Below are 21526 nucleotides of genomic sequence, written 5' to 3' on the forward strand. Positions count from 1 at the left end.
TCCAGCTGAGTCTCTTGGAAACTCGGTTCTGGGTCTGACTCGATCCTGACTCAAGAAGACTCATCTATTCAACTCCGTAGGACTCGTGCCAAGTCGCTCAGCGAGTCGTAGCGAAGGGTGAGAATCAAGCCCACGACCTGTCCCACATGACGCACGCTCTTAACCAGAGGGCAACTAACAATTTTATAACTCTTTCTGTTTGAACAAAACTACACAGTTTTAACTCTCTGACATCGATTGGTAGCACTTTAAACTGTAATTATAAAATATCGAGTCGAATCAGGTCTAGTCTTCAAGTCAATCCAACCTGGCTAAAAAAAAAAGAAGAAGAAGAAGAAGAAGAAGAAGAAGAACATAAAGCTATCCAATTAAAATCCACACTTTGGTGCTAAAAGAATTCCCCAAAGCATGCTTTTTTACACTTTCTCCATTCATGTTTTCTCAAACTCTGATAGCAATTGGTTCATTACTCTAATTAGCGATCCAGCATGGCACACTCCTCACTCGTGGCATGTTTTTAAGATCTGCATCATTCGTCTTGTCAGCACCAGTTGGCAGGCCTGATTTCCAGGCCATGGTGCATACACTAGGACTCAACTGATTAACGTCATGGATCAAGCACATGACACCATGAAACACATGGGGAGAATAACCGTAGATCGCTCTGAGTACAATACCGTTCGGTGTAAAACAATACGAATATTGCAGACTTGGAATTGCTCTTTGACAGATCATCAGAAACGGTGGAGATCCTTCGGTGGCTTGAAGTTGAGAGGATGGGTTTCCGGAGTGGCCATTTCATCTTGTTTCCACATCTTGATTGTCTTGTCAGCCTCACATGTCACCAGCCTTGAACCTGTAACATCATACGATAGAGCATAGATTCCAGCTTCGCTGTCCAAAGACCCTGCGATAAAACATGCAAAGATTTATTGGTTGCCGCTGCAGGAATAGTAGCAATATCAGAAACTAGCGTCTATGTGTAGTATGATGTATACCAGGCTGTACGATCGTCTGGGACTGCTGGAAGTTATGGCCGCTCTTCTAATCCCAAAACCACATGCTCCCATTGACACCTTCGAAAAAGCAACTTCACTAATCATAGCAAGAAAGTTATCTGCTTGCGAATAAGAAACATCAGTGGGCTTCGACTCTTGGGCACACATGCTAGTGGAACACGTGCAAGAGATCTGGTTCATTTATCAGGCATTCTCCCTTTGGCAGAGAAAATCAAGCCAGTCCATTTAACAGGTGGGTTGCATGTCCACAAAGAAAATGGACAGTGTGGCTCACCTGATGAGCAGAGTGACCTGATTTTTAGGCCATGGGACCATCTGATGAATGGCCCAATTCTCGTGTATTGCATTTCTCAACATACAATGACAAGGTTTAGTGTCTGTAGACAGTTCTGCAGTGTCAGACAGCGACCCTGGAAGAATCAGTGTTTGAAATATCATTGTGTACCATATACTCCTTGGGCAACACCAAGACATGGACTACCATCTTTATAACCACTACTTGCTTCATTTATATAGGCTTTTTGTTTGATTTTTTTTTTTTTAAAGGCTACAAAATTTAGAATCATTAAAATTGGCTTCCTACGAGAGAGATTTTAACGTGTCGCATGATTTTAAAGGTCCTTTCGTCCTCATCGCCATGTCCCACCTTGGTTGGACTGGCTTGGATGCCTTAATGCCTGTCCTTACTCTAAACCCAGATTAATTAGGAGGTTAGCTGTTACTTAATGAAATGAAAGTTCAGCAGTCAAGGCTCGATCCCAAGGCCACTACTGTGCTGATTCCTTGGATTCTCATAATTCTAGCATAAGTATTTCCAGCTGGAATGGATCTGACCAGCAGTTGGACCAAAGAGCCCAAGGAAACAGGTTAAGGTACGGTCAGGGTTTAAAATATTATATTTGCATTTTACTTTGATTGCATAATCCAGTTATTAGACTTAAGATTCAGTGAGCCCTGATATCACAACCCAGTTGGTCAAACCACTTCTGTTGATTCCAAATCAACGGCGTAAACGAGACTCAGCTTGCCTCCCGTTGCCATCACACTGTCTTCATTGACTTTCATGGAATTTATGATAGTTTTCTGCTGGGAGCTGCAGAAAGAAAATGATATTAGAGTCCTAGGCAAATGCACAACAGTTTTTTTGTTAATTAACATAAACTTTTGATGAATATTATATAGGCGAGAGCACATTAAAGGAAGGAGCAAAGAGTCCTATGCATAAAACCAATCTTGTCAGACTATCTCATTTAGGGTGTTGATTTCATTTACTTCTTATGGCACATCCACAACTTTGAACATAGAAAAAATGAAACAGTTTGCTTAACTCAAACTTGACTCAGTTCTAATCAATTCGACTCGGATCAGGTTCACTTAATATAAATATTTATATATTTAAATAAATTATATATATTATATATTATACATATTAAAACCCTAAAACCTAAACTCAAACTCAGCTCATAGGCTCGAACTGGAACTCAGCTCGAAAGATCGAGCTCAAGCTCGGCTCGAACTCGGCTCTACCTGGCCTGAACTGCTGACCGAGCCGAGCCGAGCTGTCCAAGTCAGGCTCGAGGACCGAGCCAAGCCAAGTTCGAGCTGGGTTAGACTGCTGGCCGAGCCAAGCTCGACGTGGTTCAACTGGTGTACAGCTCTAAGGGTCAACATTAAACTGAAAAAATGACAAAGCTCGGTGGCTAGGGTCTCCAACTTGAGAAGATTTTTAGGCAACGGCCCACAGCAGGTAGCATCAGACCAATGGTCTAGATTACTAAATGAGAACACCACTTGTATAAACTGAAACCAAGTGCACTCTACACATCCTTGGTTGAGGATCCTATAATTTCTTAAAAGAAACTCACTTTAGAATATCAAATATGAACTTTAGATCCAGAACAGCTTGAATGCATGAGAACACAAGTAATGTAGCATTCATCAAACTCATGTTCCCTATTTCATTCTAACCTCTAAATCATGAGCCACTCTAATTCAATTTCTGGTACTTCTAACCATTGAAATAAAGGAACAATCCTAGGAGATTCCTGTCAGTACACACCAGTGCTTTTATCTGGACAAGTTGTTATTCCAAATCTTCAATATTTGTCCATGTAACTCGGATAAAGGCATCATGTGTTGGACATGGACATGTGTGGGTGTTAGACGTAGACATGGGAATGAGGGAACCCAAATCCCCAGGCAGCCTTACAATATATAGTGATATTTAAAAAAAAAAAAAAATGTATCTAATAAATTTTAGTTCATAAATGCATAAGATACGGAAAAAGCATGTGAATGACCCATAATAAATTGGACTACACAAACAGTACATAAATACTAAGTTAGCTAAAGGCCACTGGGTATCATCTGACACCCGAGTATGACATTTTAGTAAATGACTTCCTAAAAGTGTGCACAAGGGTACCGTCTGCATGCTTAGCAAGTATTAAGCCTCGAGATGAAAGGATGAGCATTCTGTCATTCTTAACCTACTTCGTCACCACTTTTACATCATCTCTAACCTTTTATCTTTGAACTATAGTCCAAAGGTATTACCAACCGAGACGATTATGGATCCAGCAAGGAGCAATGAGTAAACTAAGGAAGCTTCAAATGCGGGAGAGATCCACAGGTTTTTGGGGAGTTTCCGCAGCTATCATCATGATGTCATGCTGATGTTGTTCAGACCTTGATTTTGTCCAAGAAACAGATAGGGAAACATAAATGTATATTTTGATGCTTTCAGGTTACTCAACAGGCATTTGCAACATGTCTAGGTTTGAGTTTCGGAACTTCCAATTAGGGAAACAAAAGCTTCTTTTCTGCCTACTTAAATAGACAAGTTGGAATTAGCTAGGCCCGTTTTAGGGCTGTTTTCCAGGGCTGAGAATAAGACGAATGTTCAAAATATTGGTATCGTGTCACGTATCACATCCTTGGAATACAGATACGTATCAGTTATCGCATGGGATATATTGTTTGTATAGGATAATTTATCACTCGTTTTGGGAAACGTGGGGAAACATTGGGAAAATGTCTAATTTTTCAATGAAACTTCAGGGATTGTTAAAAATGACCTTAATACACACTTTTAAATCATAATAAAAAAAAAAAAAAGTGCACATGATAGGTTTCCTTTGTATAGGGTCCTAAGCTGTAAGTTGTCTGACTAAACTAAATGCAACTATATTCAAATTAAATGCATAACAATTAGAGTATATGTCATGATCATTTCATTGAATACTCCTAAATACTTTGAAATTAGTCTCAATTGACAACTAATTGAAGGGAAATTTTGAAGAAAGAAACCTAATATTTTATAAGTTTTTATTAATTTTTAATTAAAAAATAATTTTTATTTTTTGAAAATTGACAATGACTTGACAAATCAGTAGATTGGCCCTCATACGTGCTTGATTTCATGTTTGGAGTGCAACATCACAAGTAATTTCGGAGAAATTGGGAAATATTCGAATTTTTCCTAATTTTCTCCAAATCGGACCACCTACACCCAAATTTTGAAATTTGAGTGTATGTGATAATCATTTCATCAAATACCCCTACTCAAATTTAGCCTCAATTGACAGTTGGTTGAAGGAAAATTTTGAAAAATACATGGAGAACATGAAAAACCTTTTGATATCGAAATCAAAGCTCCAACTCCATGATTTTTCATTTGAAACATGAAGAACTAATGGATTTGTAATCATTTGACACTGATTTAACATAATTTCAACAAAAAAAAAATAATTGGAAAATGAAAATGTTCATCGGATCAAACATGTGGGATGTATCGGCACTACTAGTGTGTTTCGTATCGCATAGGCGGGATACAAGATATATCGTGGGATGTATCAGCCACTATCGTCGATATTTAAAACATTGAATAAGACATATCAAGGGGTAAAACAAACTAGCTTTTGGTAGTTTTCTACATTTTCTTTTCAATATTCGCTTTATGCTTCTTTCAAATAATCAAGAAACCAATGAGGGAATGATCAATCACTAAATTATTGAAAACAATGAATATCATTTAAGAGCTCTCAGGGTCCAAAAGCAAAGACATGCACAAGGATTTCCCAAAAGGCCAAAACTCATCCAGTTTGGTGGACACTTACAGCATATTATGCAGAAACTCTCCTCGAGGAAGGTTGAATTTCTTTATGTTGTCTGCTGATGCAGATGCAAAACTGTTCCTGATAAAAAGACAGATGAGGTTGATTTCAGGAAGAAGCCACAAAATCAAAACACACAAATAAGTAATTCAGCCAGCATATATCAACATAACTTCAAAGAAAAGGCACTCTAAAATATTGCAAACAGAAGAGTTCAGACTCATACTCTGTAGGATGCTGTGCCATTGCTCGAACAGATTTCTTATGATAGGTAAGGGTTAGCATTGATTTCCCTGCAAGTAGGCATCAAACTGCCTTAGAGAAGAATTTGTGGAAACAAATCGACCTCTAGAACCCATACTTACCACCTCTAAGATCCCAAAACTTAATGGTTGTGTCATGAGAGCCAGTCACCACCTGAGGATCCTGTAAAGTAAAAACATTTATCATGTTGAATATCAATGATAACAGTTACTTCTATAGTAAACACTAATTAAAGTTCTAAGGAGCTTTACTATTCAAGAAAGAAATCAAAGGAGCTTCTTGCGATACTAACACTCGTTGCGTAATATGAGGGTGAACCAGTCTGTTTCAAAAGTAGGGGACTAATACACCCCGTATCAGCACCAATTTAACCATAAAGGGCACATATCAAGAAAGGAAGGAAAAATAAATAAATAAATAGACAGCTTTACTCTAGTTTTTTCACTTGATCCTTCATTTCAACCATAGAGAAAGCTTAAAAACTCATTTTATACTAGATATGGGTGGGTTATGTTGGGGAAACACAAGATTTTAGTGATGTTTGATGAATTGAAGTGGGATGAACAATTTTGGGAAAAATTAGAAGAAGAGGAAAACTATCTTTTCTTTTCTTTTTCTTTTTTTATCTTCTTTTTATTATATTTCATTGTAATGTAACCCTAATCTATCAAACCATGTTTGATTTGTGTTTGATTAGGGCCTATTTGGTTGACTTTCAGCAGGTCAAGCCAACAGACAGCAATTGTGTCAATGTATGGTCAATACCCCATTGGATGCATGTTATAAACATTAAAAAAAAAAAATGATACTTTGGTATTTTACATTTTTCCTCTTTTCCTGATAATTTTTCATTTTTTTTTGGGCAAAGAAAATTTTCAGCTGTCCAATACACCCCGTATCGTATCCTTTTTTGGCCCAGCCAATACGGTGACTGATATCATTATTTATAACCTTGCATTGTAGCCTTGTCCCATCTATCTGGATCGGATCCATGAATCATGTTTTACCAGTCGTTCATGCTACAGCCCTATCCTCAATAAGCAAACAAGCCTTAATATCCCATATCACCAGCTCAGTCCAAGTCCTTCCGAGTCTTCCTCTCACCCACTTTTCAAGCCCTTCAACGCAAATCAGTCTTCCCCTCCTTAACGGAGATGTCTCTGTGCTTCACTGCTCTCCATCATTTTATCTCTTATTGTTACGACTCCTAGGCTGCTTAAAACGAGCTAATTCCTAGTTCTACTTACCTAGTTTTCCCACTACTCAACATCCTCGTCGCTGCAACACTCAAGTCTCTCATTCTAACGGTCGGACACTTTGCCCCATATAGCATAGCCAGTCAAAAAACTGTCCTATAAAATATTTTCCTTAACGTATATAGGCATGAGGTGACTACACAACGTTGAACTGACGCGAAATCAGTCCCCAATTTGAAAGCACAATGATTTCAAGATAATGAGATTCTAACATGAATTGAGGGAGTTCTAGTCGATTTACAGGGTTGTGATGGGATTCAGGTGTACTTGAGCCATTATTAATATTTTATTAAAATTGATGGTTAAGATTAGAATTAAGGCTAGGATTAGATTAGTTATCTTTTGCTTTATGTAAAGCATATATCAATACAAAGAAGAGGTTTTCTTCCCCAACCAGTTTCCGGCCACTCCCTAGCGATGCCTGAGGTGGGTGATTTGCATCATGGTCTGGTTCCAGCCAGGTTTGAAAACTAGGGGTGCCAGAATTTAATTAGTTGCCTGCGAATTGGTGGGCTTCATTTAGAGTTGAAGGTTAGGTGGGGTGGGGAACAAGTTCCAGCTCCTTAAAGAGAAGATCAAGTGGTGGAAAGGGTAAATTTTTTGGAACAAGCAATGAGCAGAACTGATTAGCCCAAGCTAGCTTTCCAACTCTAGGTCCCAACATGTATCAACCATATGACTGTTGAGGCCATGACCACAATCACTACCAAAATTTGTGCCACGACCAACCCAAGTATCCCGCCTCTAACACGACCTCCCCCCCGCTAGATGCATACCATGATTCAAACCAATTAGATGATGAGGAACCCCATGTGATCATATTAGTTGTACGTTAAACTCTGGAAAATGTCTCTATGACTTACGGGATCTCACTTCCTCTAAGAATCTAAGCTCTCATGGGTTCAAACCCAGGTCGCAGGTTAGAGAGAAATTTGGCGACACATAACTCCTTCCTTTGCCTTTTCATTGTCTCAATGTTTGTTGACATTAGTTGATACACATTCAATTCATCCCACATGCCCCGCGGGACAGAATAATACTCTCCCCACCATCTCCCTGGTGGAATGAAAATATATTCTATAGAAGCTCGTATATACGACTTAGGTTCTTCACACCCGAATAAATCACCTTCAAGTTATCTCAGACTCCTTTGGCAGTCTTGGAGAAGATAACATTCTCACTAATATGTGGCTCCATCATAGATTGGAATATCAATATCGTATTGACCATTATGATCGTATCGTATCCGTATCGGTCGATTACAATACGCAAACAGGTCCGTATCGGCCCGCGGCTCTAGTTGTTCTCTCTCTCTCTCTCTCTCTCTCTCTCTCTCTCTCTCTCTCTTCGTTTTCTCCTTTTGATTTCTTTGCAAAGAGGGATTTTTTCAGAGGCATTTTCAGATATGTTTTAACTATAATATTGTGAGAAAAATGTTATAATCTGATAGTCTCCAAAGATATTCTCTGGCCAAGAAATTGGCGAGAATGAGCATGTCTTGTGGTTCACATATAAAATTATTTAGTAATTTATAATAAATATTTTACTTTCACTATTATATTGTGATAAAAATGTTAAAATTTGATAATCTCTTAATAAAAAATGAGTACATCATATCGTCCACATATAAAATTATTTAATAATTTATAATAAATATTTCAAAATTTTATTTTCAGCTATGCTTTCACATAATATTGTGAGAAAAATGTTAAAATATAATAATCTCTATAAAAAAATCGCAGGCCAAGAAATTATTGAGAATGAGATATGTCATATGGTTCACATGAAGTGCATCCACGCGTGCCAATGTGTCACATCTTCTAATACATCCAATGTATGCGTAACATAGGCGCCAACATGACGATCCCATTAAAAAAAAAAAAAAAACCCTTGAATTCAACGGACATGCGTAGCCCTTCCCGATGCATTTTGGCTGGCTCAATTTTTATGACCGTTGTTCGTGGTGGGCCCACATTTTGTAGACGGCTAGGTGTGAATGCAAGTACCACGTACCTTTTCCTCATAATTTTTTATTTAAAAAAAAAATACTGGAATATTTTTCTAGATAAAATGCTCATTTCAGCTTTCAATGAATATTCAAGGCCAGATGCATGTGCCCATGGGCCCAACATGGCATGTTGATGTAGCACCACCACATTAGTAATCAATTCAGGACTTTGAAAAAAAAAATGAAAGATGATAATGTTCATGAACCAGTTGTACCATCCAACAAATGCACGTGCTTCCCCATCCAGAGCCATCCAATCAATGGACCATAGCCACAATTATCAAATTATATTAACCTTCCTTTTATTGACTTTCTTCTTCTTTTTTCTCCGGTCGGTGTGATTGGACGGTTAGGAATATCTAATTACAGTGATAATTTGATTATGGCCCACTTAAGGGGTGGCCTACCAACAATGGATAGAATTCAGACTCATGGACAGTGAAGATGGGCTATACACTGAGTTTTAATGTATGTACACAGTCTTCTTTGCACAGGGTCATCCAACCTATAAGTATGAGTGGGTCTAGAGATGACAGGACTTACTGAGTCAACTCGATTGACACAACTCATAGACCAGACTCATTGGGTCAAATGAAAGCCTGGTCTATGACTCTTTGCTTCTACCATCTTCACCACAAGACTAGTAAGGCTGAAAGTTGAGCGGGTTCAACCCGACGGACATTGGGTTGGGCTCGGACAAGATGTATGGGGTTCGATTTCGGGCTTAGACTATACAAACACCAACTTAATAAAACTTGAGTCAGGCTTGGGTTAAGCTCTTGGGTTGCTCGACTCAATCCGAACCCAATGTATAAGTTACTTATAGATTATAATTGAGTGTGAATCTTCTATGTTAAAGGCACATGAAATTCTAGTGCCTTCCAGTCTCATTGGTCCACGCCATTTTCCGGTTACTCAAGCTAACAAAATACATGACTTCTCTCTCCCAAATAGAACGTGTGCTACATAACATGACTTTTAAAGTAGTTGTCATATATTTTAACTTGCTTGTTTAGAAAAAGTGAAGTTTTTTGCGATAAATAACTATATATATATATATATATATATATATATATATATATATATATATATAAATAACTATATATATATATATATATATTTGTGTGTACCAAAAATAAGACGACATATAATAGATTAATGTAATAACGAAAAGATTAGCATATATCCACCCGATCAAGCATGCTTGGGTTGAGAATTTCTGACCCAAGGTTGGGTTGAGTTGGATTAAGGTTGAGGTATAAGAACCTTGGGTTGGGTAAAGGCCCAAGGTTGAGCGCCAACCTGCGAAACCTGCCCGACTTTCTGCCCTAAAGACTAACACTCTTACAGTGCTCCTAGTTGCATTATAACACTTGAACATTCCAATAAATTTATCTATACCGTCCATTAGATTCAGCATAGATTTCATGGGCTACCATAAAATAAGGCACCAATCTGATAATCTAACCGTCTGATCATTAGCTTTAATATGGACAGTGGAGACCATTTATACAGAAATAGGTCCAATCAATATATTTGTCAGAGTCCATCATATATTGCTTATGATTCCAAATAGTCACTTTTGTTAGATAATCCTAACCATTCCATCCATGGTACTAGAAAAGAATGGCTAGAGAAAGGGATGGATTGGATGATTGGATCGGTGTGATTTATTTATTTTTTTCAAAAGGAGCCCATATAATAGACGGTTTGGATCAGTCATTTGGACTGTTCAAGTGTAAGATGCTACTAGGAGCACCATAGCTTATAATACTCCATGCGCACTGGAGCATTTCTATTATTTAATTATTAAGTACCGAGTCAAGTAAAGAATCGTTCGAGTCTTCAACTCAACATGACTCAAGTGGGCATGAGTCGAGTCACACCAACCAGACAATAGGCGTCACCGTCAGACCATTGGTGACGGTGGTGGGCCTGGACAGAGATGGGATGACACGACATTCACTATTTAAAATCAAGGGCTCTAAATTCAATTATTTTAATTGTCATTATCATTGAAATCAAATTAATTAGACTGTAGGATTGGGTTCAAGGACTTTGATTATATTTTATATGAAGTTTGCCAGCATGCATTCCGATGTACCATCATAGTGTACACCGAGACTTTAGCCCTTGGATCCCAAGTCATTATCGAATGATCCAAACCGTTTATCCAATAGTTCTCACCCTTGATGGACAGGAACCTAAGAAAAGGATGGGATATTTAAACTTTTGATCATTTGAATCTTTTCTTTTAAATATATATCATCTCCTTATCTTTAAAGATTAAATAGTTAAATATTTAAATACGAGAGACTTTTTAGTTATTCATCATCCATGGTGACGAACTTCATATAAACAATTTGGGTCATCATAAAAACCCCGATCCAACGCCGAGGGTCTTTTAAAATATTTGAAAACGTGGAAGAATCTGATTGTGTTGGATTTTATTTAAAGACTTTTAAGTAATAATAAAGAAGAAATAAAATTATTTTATTAAGTTTAAGGAGCCCTAAAGAAGAGGGAATGTCTATAACATCTCTCACGCAACCACCAACTCCCACCCCAACCTCAAAAAAAATCAATTAAAAAAACTAGCCCACCATTCATTATTTCATGCGGTGTGGTCCACCTGTTGAGCGGATCGTGAAACGATTTTTTAGGCTAGTGACATTCACGTGAAGCCAACCATTTGGACGGGTAGGATGTTGTAGATACATGCGGACGTGGATTGCATGCTGGCACTGCCAGTAGCCAGTCAGTACTGGACGGTACTCTGTGTCCCCCACCGTGATGTATTTTTTTTATCCATGCGGTCCATCCATTTCTATGGATCATTTTAAGACATGATATCAAAAATGAGACAGATCCGAATGTCGGGTGGACCACACCACAGGAAACAGTGGTGATTTAATGCCCACCATTAAAAACTTCCTGGGGCCCACAAAAGTTTCGCATCAAGCTAATATTTGTGTTTTCCCTTATTCCAGGTCTGTGTGACCTAATCAACAGGTTAGATGGAAAATAAACATTACGATGTGCCTTAGGAAATTTTATGGAAAATAAACATTACGATGTGCCTTAGGAAATTTTTAATGGTAGGGGTTCAATCATCACTTTTTTCCTGTGGTGTGGTCCACTTGAGATTTAAGTCTACCTTAATTTTTTGGTATAATGCTCTAAAATAAGCTTAAAAAATGGATGGACGATGTGGATGAAACAAATACATCATAATGGGGCCCACGGAGCACCGACTACTGGCAGTGTCACTATGCAATCCGCTCGGCACGTGCAATATATGGACAGAGGATGCAGCTTGCAAGACATGGCAAAAAGCCAGTAGAAGCTATTGTAAAAGGGAAGTCATTTCATTATAATAACACATTTGCCACACGTGGGAAGAAGGGTGGAGGAGCGATTGGGAAAAGGTAGTTATTTGATACTCTGGCAGAGTATGATCCACTTAGAACTTGCACATATGGCATATACTACTCAGTTTTAATTTATCAAATCGTTGAAAATGGGTCGCAGTTCAAAAATCATGATCTCTGCAGTCCTTGTTTCTAATTAGTGGACGGATTTTTGGTAAGTTCATGCTATACCGTGTGTTAAACGTCCACCAATCAACTATTTATATAATGAAATCAGAATAAATTTTGGTTGTGTGGCCCACCTTAATTATGTCTCGCAATTTGAATGGTTTAATTTCAGTAATCCCGATGACTGTGCAGCAAATATCATGCTCCGGCAGACTATCAAAGATTTTCTCATCTTAAAAATAGCTAGTTTGAATATTAGAGATACATGAACACATGCATCAGACACATGTACTTGATTTTGATACTAGGATGCCTCAAAAGGAGGGCAATCCCATCATCAAGTGCCACGTGAATTTGAGGGTGTAGGGTAGCTGTCTATTGCTCTCTATGGTGGGCCCATGTGAATTTGATAGTGTAGGGTGGCTGCCTATCGTTTTCTATGGTGGGCCCATGTGAATTTGAGGGTGTAGGGTGGTTGCCTATTGATTTTATAGTGGGCCCACACGAATTTGAGGTGTAAGGTAGATGCTGTACACGAACTGAGTTAGATCGTTAGCTAGCTGGACTCAATTCGAAAAGGCTGGATTCAACTTGGTTCGAAGCTAAGTTCGGGTCGAGCTGAGTTGTTTTTTGATCTCAAAAAAATTTCGAGCTGGGTTTGAGCTTGACTCAACTTGGATTGAACCCCAGCTCAAAACGAACTCAGATCGAACCAGTTTAATGACTTGGTTATTTTGATATTGATGTTGCTTATCAAGTGTTCAATGAAATGACTTGTTAAAGTGTCAGCAGGTGGCGAGATGGATATGAAATAAATATCCTTGTATCTTGATTTTGATGTTGTTTAATGATGTCTTTGATGGAATAAATGTAAATTGTTGCTGTTTTTTTTAATACAGTAAGAAAACTGAAGGTGCACTTTGTTTATTTGAGAAAATGGCACATGGGCTCGATTTCAGCTCAAATTGGCTCGAGCTGCTAACCGAATCAAGCCGAGTTGGCCAGTCAAGCTTGACCGAGTCAAGCCAAGTTTAAGCTGGAGCTAGGTAATGGTCGAGCCAAGTCAAGTTGTGTCAAGCTTGACGCGATTCAACTCGTGTACAGCTCGAGTGTAGGGTGGCTGCCTATTGTTTTCTAATGTGTGGCCCACGCTAAATTGAGGTGCAGGGTAGTTGCCTATTATTTTATATGGTGTAGCCCACCTTATGGTTTTATTAGGCTGATATTTTGGGCATCCCACCGTCATAGCGTGGCGTAATTATTAGACGGTAGGATGTCATGCACTTGCCGTGAGTCGACTGCGTGATATATCGTCATAGTCCATTACATATGAGAAATGATGCAGTGCTTTAGTGTACTATGAATTAAAATGCTCCCAGCTTAAGTGAGAAGCTGGACAGTCCAGTCAATCGACCTGTACCATTCATTAGATTCAGCATATATACCATACAAAAAATCAATCAGATGACTGCTTTTACGTTCTGAGAATATCCTGTGTCGATTGGATGGATGGATGGATGGTCGGTATTCATTCATAATAGAAAGTGTTTAAAACCATAGTGGGGTCCAACAAATGGACGGTTCAAGTTGTTGATTGGACCAACTTGTAAGCAATCGTGACCATCATTTTAGAGGATGTTGATTGGATATTTAAAATTGTCCGATCCCATCATGTCGAATGTGTGACTGACTTAATGAACAGTCGAGATCGATCAATCAAACTATCCAAGGGTCCTTATATAATAGGATCAACCCCGAATCTCATTATCAATCATGGTGGGCCTGTATCTGCCACGCCACTGTCTCGTGTTATTCCTCCGTATCATATCAAGGCTTTTTTGTTTGGTTTTAGAAGGTTACAGTTGTTGGAGTATAGTAAATAGTATCTTCGCGCGTATCTTTTTAAAATTCTTTTATCCTTGTTTTCTTCATTTTACTCAATCACGCCATTGGCATGCTAGTTGCGTGTCATGTGTACAAGCAAGGGACCCAAGACTCAAGTGGGCCGCACTAGAGTAAAAGGTGGGTAGGAAAATTCCTACCGTTGAAAATTTTCTGAGGTAGAAAGTGATGTTTACATGACATCATACCGTTAATAACGTCATTCATACTTGGATGAACTGAAAACACAAATATTAGCCTGATTCAAAACTTCTGTGGCCCACAAATATTTCAACTGTGTACCTTCAAGAATCACATTTTCGGTTATTGGCATGCTAGTTGCGTGTCATGTGTACAAGCAAGGGACCGTGTGATGCACGGTGCATATGCCATGGTGAATAATTGATCAGGTCCATCCATCCATTGGGCCAGACAAGGATGGCTTAAATTTCTAAAATATATTACAGGTGGTGCGCTCATATGGTGTGGTTCTAGGCTTCCTTCCGTGGGGGTCCACCTCAACTTTATACTCGATCAACACTGTTCATCGTGTTCTCCCTGTCATGGTCATGATAGAACAAAAAATTAGATAGACTCAAAACTTAGGTGGGCCACCATGCAAAATCATGCATGAGAACTCTAAATTCATGTGGTGTAGTCAATCTAGGTTATGGAGTGACCTGATTTTTAGCACGTCCCTTCATCTTAATGGGGATCCTCTCATGAATGGATTATATGGCATATAAACAAGAAGGTGAACCCCACAAACAGTGGAGGAGGTTTCATTGGCCAGGAGCAGGCGGTTGTGGACAGGTGGCAATGGAGGCCACCTGCCGTTGCACGTGACTCAAGAGGAAGAGTGCCACCCACTGTCTTTATTTTAGGGCTATCAACAAGCCAGAAAGCGTGGAAGGTGAGCCCTCAAGATCTGACGGTCTACATTAGTTTTGGAACCATTACAAAGCAGAAGAATAATGCTCCAAAGGCCCACCTATCTACTACTGGAGCAGATGGATCTATTCACACCTCTAATCCTACGGTATAAGTGGCCCCGGATTGCGATATATGGATTAGATCGTCCCAAGGACAAGCCAAAATGGACAGATTACTGTGCACACTATATCTTTCTGTATACTCTCAGTATTTCTTATGATTGGTTAAGCTTTAGGAGAGAAAAGCTATCCCTTTATATAGGAAAGGAAGGAGATAGGATGAGACCAGATTATCCGATCTTCTCCCTTTCTCCTATCCAAAATCAAATTCAAAATTGAATTTGAAATTTAAACAGAAAGGAAAAAGCCGGAAGAAGCCTAAACATATGGGAGCCACCCACTAGTGATTGCTTACCAATGGGCCCCACTGGCCTACGTCTAACATCTCCCACTCAATCACATTGTGGGATAGGCACAAAAATTTGTCCATCTAACTCGCCTAATAACAATCAAAGACCAAATATCGCAATTAAAAGAATCAGAGGCGTAAGACCGGCTGGATCACCATAATCTTCTCATAGGCGCTTAAGTACTAAGTGACCACCTAACTAGTACTCAATAACCCAAGCTTTACAATGCCTGTCCTAGTCCGCATGACCACACCGGATGAAGTTAACACCCAGTCAGGAGTACTTGGCCAACATACGCACTTATCCAACTTATCGAGTTATTCTAAAAACTTGATTTTTCATAAACTTCGACTAAAACTAATTCAAAGCAATACTCATATACATACTTATATATATAGGGAAAAGGTACTATGCGGTTGAGCTCATGGGAACTTCCCATGAGGTCGAGCTATATGGGCCCCACCGTGATGCTTGTCAAATTACCCCATCAGTCAGATGCACCATTCCATTGTGGGCCTAGGTTTCAAAAATCAAGTCAATCCATGACTTGTGTGGGCCACACCACATACAGAAGTTGAGAGGGGCTACCCTCCATTAAAAAATTCATAATTATTTGTTGGGCCCACCGAGATGTGGTTTGTAAATCCAGCCCATCCATTATGTGTGTCCCAGTTAGATGAGGGTTAAGACCAAGTTTCAAATGCATCCAAATTTCAGGTGGGCCCCACCAAGCGTTTTTATATGTTTTAGGCATGTCTTCACATGCTTTTAGATGGTATGGCCCACCTGAGTTCCGTATACGGCTGATTTTTGGGATATCCCATAATTTAAAGGGGACCCATCAAATGCACGGTGTTGATGGTCGACAAGCATCACGGTGGGGCCCACACAGCTCAACCTCATGGGAAGTTCCCATGAGCGCGACCGCATAGTACCTTTTCCTATATATATATATATATATATATATGATTTTTAAGAAAAATATTGTTTGCAAAAGTCTAATAAAAACAAGTCGATACTGCCGGCGGATAAGTCTTCAAGTGCGTATTTATAGTTCTAGAAACTTGGTGTAGTTATCACGGGATCTTCCCCACGCAGATGTGTAATTTGGAATTAATCAAGTCGCTTTCCTAGCGTAACCAAGTCTGGCCAATCAAGGACTTTTCGTCATAGTATATTAAAGTAGCGACACTCAATCTCATCCTCATATACACAAGAGGAGGGTAGCTAAGGACACAAAGAGTCACCTACGGGACTAGCTACTCGCACGTTGAAATGATTAGATCGAATCAAAGCAATCTGTAGGTAAAAAGTCCCCGCTCGTGGTTATAATCCACGTCGTAAAGTAGACAATACTAGGTGAATGTCGAGTTTACAATATGCAGGTCATTCTACATAAGGTATGACTCATCTCATAACCTCATAACCTGGCTTTAAATTCAGGCCATAACATTGATCGCATGTAAAGGAATGGTGCAATTATGTTATTCGACTTTATCAGTCTCATCTTCAATCTTTATAAGATTGTAGGCGGATATGACTCACTCATATCCTCATCCTTTATTATTCAAAATAAAGAGAAGTTCATGCCTCAGTGTATGAACATGGACCCAAATGTACCTCTCTTGTACATTTAAGGTTGGTCAACCCGTGCGAGTGGGTGACCAGCCTGCCGACAAAAATAGAAATCCTATATGATCTCAAAATAAATGCTGATGATCTACTTACCTAGTTTATATTAGTGTTCAATACTAAATAAATGGAATGTGTTATTCATTAATGAAAGATCAAAGGTACTACAAAATAAGTACATCAGTCAAGCTTTCCTCAATCCCATATCCATGACGTGAACCTGAAATAGATCTCTAGCTATAGGTTTCGTCATGGGATCAGCCAACATCTCCTTAGTAGGAATGTATCTGAGGGCGGCCTTCTTATTTCTCACTTGATCACGGACGTAATGATACTTGATCTCAATATGCTTAAATTTCTGGTGGTGTTTAAGGTTCTTTACCAAGTCAATGGTAGAAATATTGTCTATCTTCAGTGATATAGGCTGACGAACACTCGGTACAACACCCAGACTCAATAGAAATCTACGAACCCATACACACTCCTAAACTGCAGCACAACATGCAATATACTCGACCTTCATAAATGAAAGAGCTGTGGATGTCTGTTTCTTACTCGACCATGAGATAACTCCTCCTCCGAGTAAGAATACATATCTTAAAGTAGACTTTCCCTCGTCGGAGTCATTACCTCAAGCAGCATCAGAATATCCTTTGAGTTCGAGGCTTGTGCCTTCATAACACAATATTAGGTCTTTTATTCCTCTGAGATAGCAGAATATATGTTTGATGGCTTGCCAATGAGACTGTCCCGGGTTACTCTGATAACGGCTGACTATGCCAACTGCATAACTAATATCCGGTCTGGTACAAAGCATAGCATACATTAAGCTCCCTACTACACTTGCATAAGGTACTGAGGACATAGCCAATTTCTCAGCTTCAGTCTGGGGACATGATTTTCTATCTAGCTTGGTAGCTTTATCTATAGGGGTTTCAACAGCTTTTGAATTTTCTATCCTGAACTGCCCTAAGATCTTCTGTATATAAGTGGCTTGAGACAAGCCTAAAAATTTCTTATTGCGATCCCTGATGATTTTTACCCCAAGAATAAAGTTGGCTTCACCAAGATCTTTCATCTCAAAGTTTGAGAATAACCAATCTTTAGTCAATCTCAATAATTGCATGTCATTATTAGCTAGCAGGATATCATCTACATATAGAGATAGTATCAGAAAAGATCTTATAGACCATTTCATGTATACACAATGATCTTCTTCACTCATCGTGAATCCAAAAGTGGTGATGGCCAAGTGGAACCTCATGTACCACTGTCTTGAAGATTGTTTTAGCACATAAATAAATTTCAACAACTTGCAGACTTTCTTTGAATGCCTTTTGTCCACATAACCCGTGTGTTGTTGCATATATATCTCTTCATCTAACTCACCATTTAGGAATGCGATCTTTACATCCATCTAATATAACTCTAAGTTTAAACTTGCGATAATGGACAAGATCATGCGGATTGAGGAGAACTTTGCAGGTGAAAAGGTCTCCTCATAATCAATGCCTTCTTTTTGTGTAAAACCTTTAACAACTAATCGTGCATTATACTTGTCCACTGTACCATCTGCCTTTCTTTTGATCTTTAGTACCCATTTATTACCTATTGCTTTGCGATTGGAGGGCATATCAATAAGTTTCTAGACTTTATTCTTTTTCATGGAAGCGATCTCTTCGTCCATAGCATTCACCTAATCGGCCGAGTTAAAAGATAATAATGCATCCTGATACGAAGCAGGTTTATCATCATCAACCTCAATGCAAGAAAATATTTACCCCTCAATATCAAAGTATCTTCGGGGAATCAATCATCTTTCGCTTCGACGTAACTCAGGAGCCTGCTAAGATGTCCTCCCACTGTCCTGACAAACTATAAGAGCATCATCATCTTGAGAAGTAGAACTCCCATTCTCTTGAGATACATCGGGTATTTCAAAGAGTTCTATTGGAACCTTTTGCTGCATTTGGCTCAGGTATCTATCTTCAACGAAGATCACGTCCTAGGATTCTATCTCAATCCATCGTCCATGGTCCTCATAAACTAGAACGTATCCCTTTGAATGCATAGGGTACCTTATGAACACGTATTCAATGGTTTTACTATCAAGTTTACCTCTATGCGGAGTAGGTAGCAAAACATATCCCAAAGATCTCCAAGGGCATAGGTTGGCTAGAGAAGGAATCCTCCCAGACCACATCTCATATGGGGTCTTAGGAATGGATTTGGATGGAACTCTATTAAGGACATAGACGGCTGTTAACAATGCGTCTCCCGAGAATGTGGTAGAGAGATTGGCTTGTGTCATCATCGATCTAACCATGTTTAATAGTGTCCTATTCCTTTTCTCTGCAACACCATTTTGTTGTGGAGTGTAAGCCATTGTGTACTGCCGAACAATTCCAACGTTTTCACAATATGATTTAAACGTTTCAGATGTATACTCACCACCTCTATCAGATCGAAGGATTTTAATCTTTTTCTCAAGCTGATTTTCCACCTCAGCTTTATATTTAAGAAAACAACCAAAAGACTCAGATTTGTGTGAGATGAGATACACATATCCATAATGCGAGTAATCGTCAATGAAAGTAACAAAGTATTGACATCCATTTTTGACATACATTGAAGGGTCCACAGATATCTGAATAGATTATCTCTAGTGTCCCCTTAGACTTTGCCGCTTTGGAAAATGGTTTCTTCAAAGTCTTCCTGAACACACAATATTCACAAAATGGCAAATCAACTTTGTATAAAGAGTCTAACAGACTAAAATGTACTAGTCTTGTCATACGATCCTTTCCGATGTGACCTAACCTCGCGTGCCATTTTTGATATTCAGATACTACAATTTCATTCGACATAGCAGATAAAGCAAGAGGTGCATTATTACAATTTACGTCTAGAATAAATAAATCTGAAATTAAATTTCTCCATGCAAAGATGAGGTTATTCAGTCTCAAAGAAACTCTTGTCCCAAAAAATTAAATATCAAAACCATCAAATAATAACCTAGAAACAAAAATTAAATTCCAATGCATCCCCGGTACATAAAGAGCATCATGGAGGATTATTGTTCACCTTATGCGCATACGGAGATGATAAACGTCAATCCCTAGTACGTCTTCAACAACATTATTTCCCATATAAACCTTATAACTTCCCTTGGCTATAGGCCGAAATTCCTCAAGTTCTCGATGACTCCTGTCACGTGCTTTGTTGCGCCTGAATCCAAAATCTACTCGTTAGATATAGTATCAATGGATAGGATTTCAGAACAAATGCGTACATATTAAATACTTAGTGACTTAGGAATTGCCGTCTTTTATGCGCATATTGATGAGCATAGTGGTCAGAATTTTCACAGACAAAGCAGACTATATTTGTCTTTTTCTGCTTCTTCTTTATATTCCCCTTCTTGAGATTTGGAAGAGGTGTTGTGGTCTTCTGTTCTTGGTTATTTTTTTCGCCTTCTTGCGAGCTTTAAACCGTTTCTTGTTAGCTTTTCGCTTATGGGTTTATGCTACAAAGGCCTTAGCCGAACCTGGCTGAATTGCATTCATTTCAACCTCACGTACCAAGTGGCCACAAAAGTCTCTGAATGTAGTTATAGAATCAGTATGGTTCAGAATTCTTTTGATTGGGGCCTAAGATTCAAGCAAGGAGCGGTGCATGACTATAATTTTTTGATTTTCAGTCAATTTACACCCAACATTCCCAAGGGCACATATCATTTGCTCTATCTTATGGATATGATCTTTGATGGGGCAGCCGACTGGCATCCTATACTCCTGGAATTCTAATTTCATTGCCCGAACTCTCGCATCTGACTTCTGTGCATAGGCATTCGTTAGTGCTTCCTAGATTCCTTTAGTGGTTTCATGCACTTCATACGTAGGTATGAGTTCTTTGTGCATAGTGCTAAAAAGAACATTACGAGCTGAACGATCCTGTTTTCGCCACTTATTGTAGCGAGTTATCGCAACCCTATGTTCTTGCAAATTCCCATTTTCAGCCAATATGGGTTCCTCTTGAACTTCATCGAGTGTATGCGATATATCATCCTCGTCCAGAAGGCATCGCACCGCGCAGGACCAATCTTCATAGTTGTTACCGTCGAAATGTTGTCCTTTTAGTTGTTCAGCGATTAATGCTTTGGTGGCCATCTCTATATTGCATAAGTATCACTACTTAGCCATGATCTAAGGTACTGTAAGACCTGTATCCTAGTTCGTACTGTTCCGTCGACTCCCGCGATCCTTCCCTTCGAATTTCGGCAACCTGCGACGTATAATCGATATTTACGCGCAACCTATGTCGTATCCTGTAGATTTGAGTCGGCTTAATCCGAGACTTGTATCATTGCGACCGCACCGTCGTCGCGGTTCCAACGCCGCGTCTTGCATACCGATCCGATACCCTGATAGGAAGATGTGGGCCGGCGTTTATTTCGAAGAAATACTATGC

At 39.1% G+C, this 21526-nt stretch overlaps 2 protein-coding genes across 2 annotated transcripts in view; both read right to left on the minus strand.

Moving 5' to 3' along the window:
• Window positions 1-368: 368 nt before the first annotated feature.
• Window positions 369-21526, minus strand: part of LOC131218898 (protein pleiotropic regulatory locus 1-like) — a 151676-nt gene continuing 130518 nt past the window's right edge. Inside the window, exon 17 of the mRNA XM_058213776.1 lies at window positions 369-907. Within this exon, the coding sequence (XP_058069759.1) occupies window positions 735-907 (173 nt within the window). The 3' untranslated portion in view covers window positions 369-734. The remainder of the gene's footprint in view (window positions 908-21526) is intronic.
• LOC131218900 (protein pleiotropic regulatory locus 1-like) lies at window positions 1701-5599 on the minus strand. Its single transcript, XM_058213778.1, has 4 exons — window positions 5500-5599; window positions 5361-5427; window positions 5138-5215; window positions 1701-2112 (listed from the first exon to the last, which is right to left on the minus strand). The coding sequence occupies exons 1-4, from the start codon at window positions 5582-5584 to the stop codon at window positions 1995-1997; spliced, it is 348 nt and encodes a 115-aa protein (XP_058069761.1). The 5' UTR covers window positions 5585-5599; the 3' UTR covers window positions 1701-1994.

Source organism: Magnolia sinica, chromosome 11 (genome assembly GCF_029962835.1).
Source record: "Magnolia sinica isolate HGM2019 chromosome 11, MsV1, whole genome shotgun sequence".
In the NCBI taxonomy this organism is placed as follows: domain Eukaryota; kingdom Viridiplantae; phylum Streptophyta; class Magnoliopsida; order Magnoliales; family Magnoliaceae; genus Magnolia; species Magnolia sinica.

Coding starts and splice junctions, on each gene's coding strand:
- LOC131218900 (XM_058213778.1), bottom strand. CDS start 5,584: ATGATAAATGTTTTTACTTTACAGGATCCTCAGGTGGTGACTGGCTCT. Junction 5,428..5,499: donor GTTTTGGGATCTTAGAGGTG/GTAAGTATGGGT, acceptor GCCTACTTGCAG/GGAAATCAATGCTAACCCTT. Junction 2,113..5,137: donor GAGTTTCTGCATAATATGCT/GTAAGTGTCCAC, acceptor TTCTTTCTGCAG/CTCCCAGCAGAAAACTATCA.